We start from the raw sequence: 6,871 nt of genomic DNA on the forward strand, positions 1-6,871 counted from the left end.
CAAACTATCGTCAGTCATGAAAAGATCCTGTCAAATGACTCGATTTTAGATCTTCTGTGAACAAGGCACGAAAAGGAAAAGAACGACAGGCCACATCAGGCCTACACTTCAACGCCGAGATCACTATGTTATGTTATGTTACTGATAGTATGTGCTGGTAGCCTATACTTCGACTTTCTGTAAGAACGAAAGCTGATAGAAAGTCAATGCATAAACAGTTAGAAAACGTTACAATAATTATTTATTGCGACTCGACCGAAACTTTGAAATGATCAAATTTGCTATTTGATGTTTACTGTGCCGTAGGCTGAATTATAAAATTGCAGGATAATTGAAATCCGTAAGCACGTCTAACTTTTATTCTCCAATCAGGCGGCTGCCTTTCATCTGTCTGTTTGAAAATTTTAGAGGGACCTAGCGTTCAAATTATATTAACCATTCATTTCTCTGATTTGGCGCGCGGTAAAATTAAATAGAAGTAGATATAAATTGCAAGTAATATAATCCACAATGATTAATTGAATTATAAATGCTTAATAGTAGGAGGATATTTGATTATGTTACATGTTTTAAATTTTTAACTCCGGTTAAATAGAACAATTTCTTTTCGCCACTTGTTGACAGTTCAACGAAAAAGTCATCTCCAGCCCAGTATTGGCAGCGGTGACGGTAACTGGCAGCTCACTACGCGCCACAGACGGTCCAATTGGCTAGCTTGAGGTTGAAGCCGCCGTTGTTGGGCAGAGACTTCACGGTGTTCAGCAAGCACGTCGTTGAGTTTAAATTTTGAAGTTTACCCAATTGACTGGTGAACACGTACAGCGAATCTGTAAACAAAAAATGTGTTCTCTTGGTAAAAATTCTTATTCCTAATTAATTAGACGGTTAATTCTTATTCTTAATTTCGACGGTGCACGCTCATGCCGATAACAAATAAAATTGCAGTTCTTAGTCACCAAGGACTATCGTGCCTTTCACAGAGCATTAATTAGACGAGGTTGAATTGAGGTTGAAACTCTTCCCAATTGATGCGTATACTGCTAATAACCTCAGACTAAATGTTGGTCAAATGTCAATAATAAAATCGCCATTATATGTCCTAAGCGAAATGCTTGTTTCCAGACAGACTCACGGAGTGTGTTCATAAACACTCCACGGCAGGTCCTGATGATGAACTCCGTAGGCGAGACGTACGCGAGGTAGACGCTTGTTGAGCCTGTCGACGATGACCCCAAGACTGCCAAACAGAAACCAACGATCCAATAAGAATAAGAAGTTAAGAAAATTCATAAAATAAAGCGTGATATAGGAAAATTTTATACGAGGTAATTTTTACTACATTCCAGCTGATGACTAATGCATGAGTAATATTAGCTAACACGGATATGAAAAAACGACAAAAAATGAATGCAACAGATTCTTTGATAATAAAACTCGTATTTTTCAGCAAAAATCACATTGACGTAGCGATAAGTTGGAAGCATAAGCTGCAATTAGGTTAACCGTCACTAACCATAAGCCGGGAAGGGAGTGAGAGGGGGTTGGGTAACTCGATTCAGCTGAAAGACGCCGTCGATTGAAGAAGACACTCCTTTTCCCCCGTACGAGACTTGGCCCCCCCTGCTCCCATACATTGAAATGTTTATTTGTGTCATCCTAGTCTCATCATCAGACAAATTGGGAACTTGCCCTATTTTTTTAGTTTCTGAATCAGTTTCGAGCACAAGATTCAGAGGAATTTTCTTGCTCCATTGACTAATCGAGTGACTCGAGTGTCAGAATTTTCATCAATTGCTCGTCTTATCTTATTGGTTTGAAGTAGGTCACCTTTTGAGTATCGGAAGCCCTACAGGAAAATTTAAATCATGAACGAAAAATACAATTTGTCCTATAATCATGTAAATTTTATAACCACGAACGCACAATGTATTATTTATGACGAGCCGCTCAGTCTATTCGTTTCGTAGACAACACTCACGTTGCATTTTTACCCACGAGTTGAAGAGTGATGTTCCTATAGTCGACAAAGAGGTTAACACTCTGACATCTCATTTTGTCGTCTTCAGAGGTACCGTCGTAGGCGATCAGTAGCCCAGACGCGGGATTCGCTGTCTGCAATGTGACAATAATTTTTAATTCTTTATTGTATTTAATGTTTTATTTATTACAATTTTCGTAGGTTGTATAGTTGTCATTCATCATTATAAGGTATGCCATTCATCATTCAATAGATACGATATCGTCTGCAGAGATAAAAACAACTGAGTTGAACTTATTACACTTGAACAATTTTCAGCTCGCTGAGAAACATGAGCACAGTTATTAGCCAGTTCTATCCAAATTTACGGTACCAGGTGACCGAAAATATAGGCTCTGATTTTTCTACAACAAAAGCTATCCCCCGAGTCTTTGAGTTCCAAATTATCGGTAAAATTGTAGTGACATGTAATATATTTCCACGCACTAGGTCGTTCCAGAATTGTTGGGTCATCACGTATGGGTCGGTGACACCAGCGCCGCCCGGGCAGGCGGAGAACAACCCGCCGTAGATTTCTGCTGATGTCAGCGTCGCCAGCAGCGACAATGTCACGGCAGCCACGCGCAACATTGTAGGGCTTGGCAAGTCCCTGTGCGGTGATATATGCAGCTTAAAATATGCTGCAAAAATGAACCAGCTTAAAAAAAATACAGCTTAAAATGCAGCTTAAAATATGCTGCAAAAATGAATCTGTGAAAAGTATAATGGTTTGTTGGCACCTCTTTTTATCCAGCTAAATTTTTAACAAAAAGGTATTTACCTAATGGCATAACTAATAAATGTTGAGTGATAGATCTGCGCTATCATTTGCTCTGAGAGAACTTGCTTTCCTTTAGTAAACTTATACTGAATTATAGCAGTACTTTTCTATTTGTACTGTTATCATATTTCTCGAGATAATTGGAGTGTTATGAAAAATTGCACACAGATTTTCGACAGATGTTTGTTGATACTTAAAAATAAAATCCAAAATATATGGGAGATCTAATAAATGTGAAAACGATTTACTAATGACAGATGCAATTAGATTGAAGACATGCTTTTGGGTAACTCATGAGGCTGTGGGATACGAGTTGCTCTTCGTTGAAATGCAAAAAAGTACAGGTTTTGATAAGAAAAATGTATACCTGTTTTTAAGTAGCTATTTTGTTTCTTGGTATAATTATTTATTTTCGCCAGTTGTGAAAATTTCATTATTGTATTTCATTGTACGAGCAACAATTAAAATTGCTTTTTCATTCAACATAAAAAAACTATATCAGCTTATGTCTCATCGCGATATTATTCCTTTACTATGTAATAATTGCGTGATCAAGCATTAAGCTTGCGAGGGCTATATAATCGCTTCAAATTAAGCATTTATTCTTGTACTCTATTAACTTAGAACTTCTCTGTTGCATTGCATATGTTTGAAAATAAGACATTGGATTTTTTTTGGCTTCCCTCAGAATAGCTGTTATATTACTCCTATACAACTCCATCTAAACCAAAGGAGACTTTCCTAAATTGACTCTTAAATCTGATATAATAAATTTTGCATAAATGTGACAATTGAATTTCCGAAAATTGCCTTTGAATTCTACCGTAATCAGTGAACCACTATAATTGAATTCAAACGATTCCATTGAATTCCTATGATTGAATTCTAACGAGGTGCATTGCATAGCATTTCTGTGAATTTCGTCCTTAGAGTTATTTTGGATGAACTTAGGAAATTCTGAAATACAAGTCAATGGGTGATTGCAAAACAGCCGGAATCCGTTGAACTAAAACCATAATGTTTTATTTTCATCACTCTCGATTCATCACGCTTAAGTTGCCAAGCTGTGCATTAGAGGCTTAGAAGTAAAGTGACACGAGACTCAGCGCCCAGATCAATATTTGTGAGTTCTGTGTCTACAAAAACCTTCGTTCATGAACTGCCATAAGTTGCCCGGGAAATCATTTGAATTTATTTTCAGCTTGCTGAAATACGCAGTACAAGACATTAACTGATATTAATTAAAACAGAACTGATTATAATATATTCCACTTCTTTTGCTAATTTATTTGACAAATTTGAAGCTCCCTTTCATAGGATTAACAATGCTTTCATTTTCAGATTTGGGTACGTTGATCAGAACAGAAATTTCTGAAATCACAAATAGGAGAGCAAGCTTTAAAGGACTTTTTGAAGGAACCTCAATGATTACAAGTTGAAGCTGAAACATCAAAATATGGTACAGATAAGTGATATGAGTTCAAACGCACCAAGCTTTATTCGTATTGCATAAATTACAAATCTAGATCCAATATTTCACCAGCCGGAGAATTCTAAACTAAATGCTTCAACGTCGATTCGTTTCTGTTTATAAGCTATGTTGAAACTTCGAGACTTAAAAATCAAAAGACAAACCACAAATATCGGAAGTTCAACTTTGAAATCAAAAAATCTTACTTGTACAAGTATCGAAATTGAAGTTGGTTAATTTGCACGCTGGAAAAGTTACAATGTTCACCAGAGGCAAGTCAGTGCACGAATGAGTCTCATATTTTGGTGTACTCACCTCCTGGACTGAAGTTCGGGATACATAAGCTGCTATGGGATTACAGTAGGTCATTATTAAACACTTGCATCGTTTTTGGCAAATAATTACCGCAATAGAATCAACTATCGTCTCTATGGATTCATAGCACTCGTTCTAAATTGAATTTTGTACATCGAGAGCAACCGACACTCGTTTCTATAGCAGATCTGCTCTCATTTACAGACGTATTGATATTAAATACAAATATGCTTCATCAAAAGACGATGAACTGGGAGGACTATAGGGACTGGAATAAAGTTTTTCTTATAATTTTTTTTCGTTCGTGTGGGAACTTTACAAAATCGCACGCATGAACATGGATAGTTGGTTCGCAGAATCACTAGCAGGATATATTTTCAATGTTAAATAGAAATAAGCCAGAAACATATATTCGTATGAATATAAGAAAAATCGTCTATATATATATGCTAAAATTCGTTTGAAAAAATTGGTTGCGAAAGATCAAATCTCTTTGAACATATGTAGAGATATTTATCTCTATTACCATAACCATTGCTAAATAATAAATTATTTCCAATTTGTTATATCCCTCGTCGAAAGCATACTCAATAATTCATATTTAATCAAAAGGGTTGACTAGCTATTAAGAAAGTCGGCTTGAAGGAGCAGGTTCCTACAACTCATCAATTTTTGTGATATATGAATCCAAGAACTTACATAATTAATGTGTGGATTTATTTCGGTAGAGAGAACTGAATATCCTTAAGAATAGCTTCACTTTTCTCAGATAATTTGTTACTGAGTCGTCCAAGTCCATGAGAAAAATTTAATGCAATTTTGTCATCACAAATGATGTCTCAAATGACGCACTCCGAAAAAGGTTAAATTGTTCCTGCCATAAATTACATTATATTTACGAACACTTCTTACGGGTTTATTACACTTGACAAGATGAAATGACTTATCTCAATCTAAGCGCAATACATTATGTAGAGAGAATTTTGCATTCTGTACAGGTAATTTTGAATTATATAGAGGGAATTTTGCATTAAATAGAGGGAATTTTGGATTATGTAAAGATAATTTTGGATTATGTAAAGGGAATTTTGCATTATGTAGAGAGAATTCTGCATTATGTAGAGGTAATTTTGAATCATGTAGAGGTAATTTATCCTTATTTCAAGATTATTAAACATATCATGAAGTACTGTAGTCCTTAGTCCTCCTTATCTTCAAATGAGATTACAAAAATAACAGTTTAGTAATTATATTGTTGATAAACTATAATTATTAACTGTAAAAGATTGTTGCCACTATACGGGTTTCCAATTTTTTTTTCAAATCTACCGCATTATCATCATTTCACCCCATGATTTCTGTCCGATTCAAAGAAAAACCTAACCATTAGTAACTTGAGATTTCGCCATGGTGCTGTGGGGGAAGCGTCTTCTTCTTCACCTATACTGAGCCCGCTGGTGAGTTGCCCTTAATTATTGTGACACTCCGAATAAAACTTGTGCACGGCTTTAATTTGAACCATAAAGTACTTAATTTATTATTTTATTTCTGATTAATGTTTTGGTTCCGTTTATTATCTTGTTCCTGCTCGCATTAAACAGTTCTACATGACTCCAGAAATAACGTAATGGATTGTTTAAAAAAGTTGAATTCGCATACTTCAGTGAATTGCTTTAATCCTCACTATACTCATGTATAAATATAAATCGTATTTCTTTGCAGCCATCAGATTTTTGACCGAATTGAATGAGTTCAAAGGATTATGATAATTCCACCTATAATGTAATGCTTATCTGAATAACCGTCTCCGAGACGACTGCCCGTAAGAAAGTCCATCTATTGATTCACGAAGAAAGGGAAATTTTGAATATTATTTCATTTACTGATGCAGCTCGTGCTCATTTTTCATTGAAAATTAGCCTATCCCGCATCAATTTCGAAAGAAATTTGTCTTTATACCTTCATTCTACTGTGCTTCCAAGACGCCATAGGTCACTCCTTCGTAAAGATTTAGTCTTGTTGAAATAGCCATGTCATAACATAACATAACATAGTGATGTCGGCGCTGAAGTGTTGGCCTGATGCGGCCTGTCGCCGATTCTTTATTTCTTTTCCTTTTCGTGCCTTGTTCATAGAAGATCTAAAATCGTGTCATTTGACCGGATCTTTTCATGACTGACGATAGTTTGAAGTAGCTACTAGACTTCCACCGGGTTCGATAAGGAGCTAGGCATTTCAAATCTGAACATATATTTTTCATAGCTTTATCTAGTCTGTTCTTGAACGC

The 6,871-nt window shown here is 35.7% G+C and overlaps 1 protein-coding gene across 1 annotated transcript; it reads right to left on the bottom strand.

Moving 5' to 3' along the window:
- Positions 1–344: 344 nt before the first annotated feature.
- Positions 345–4,567, bottom strand: LOC108674655. Its single transcript, XM_018162615.2, has 6 exons — positions 4,476–4,567; positions 2,465–2,627; positions 1,979–2,112; positions 1,514–1,620; positions 1,133–1,237; positions 345–827 (listed from the first exon to the last, which is right to left on the bottom strand). The coding sequence occupies exons 2-6, from the start codon at positions 2,606–2,608 to the stop codon at positions 685–687; spliced, it is 633 nt and encodes a 210-aa protein (XP_018018104.1). The 5' UTR covers positions 2,609–2,627; positions 4,476–4,567; the 3' UTR covers positions 345–684.
- Between the last annotated feature and the right edge of the window lie 2,304 nt (positions 4,568–6,871).

This window comes from Hyalella azteca, unplaced genomic scaffold (genome assembly GCF_000764305.2).
Source record: "Hyalella azteca isolate HAZT.00-mixed unplaced genomic scaffold, Hazt_2.0.2 contig14740, whole genome shotgun sequence".
NCBI classification, from domain to species: domain Eukaryota; kingdom Metazoa; phylum Arthropoda; class Malacostraca; order Amphipoda; family Hyalellidae; genus Hyalella; species Hyalella azteca.

Coding starts and splice junctions, on each gene's coding strand:
- LOC108674655 (XM_018162615.2), bottom strand. CDS start 2,608: ATGTTGCGCGTGGCTGCCGTGACATTGTCGCTGCTGGCGACGCTGACA. Junction 1,621..1,978: donor CTCGTGGGTAAAAATGCAAC/GTGAGTGTTGTC, acceptor GTATGGGAGCAG/GGGGGGCCAAGTCTCGTACG. Junction 1,238..1,513: donor CACTCCCTTCCCGGCTTATG/GTTAGTGACGGT, acceptor TCTGTTTGGCAG/TCTTGGGGTCATCGTCGACA.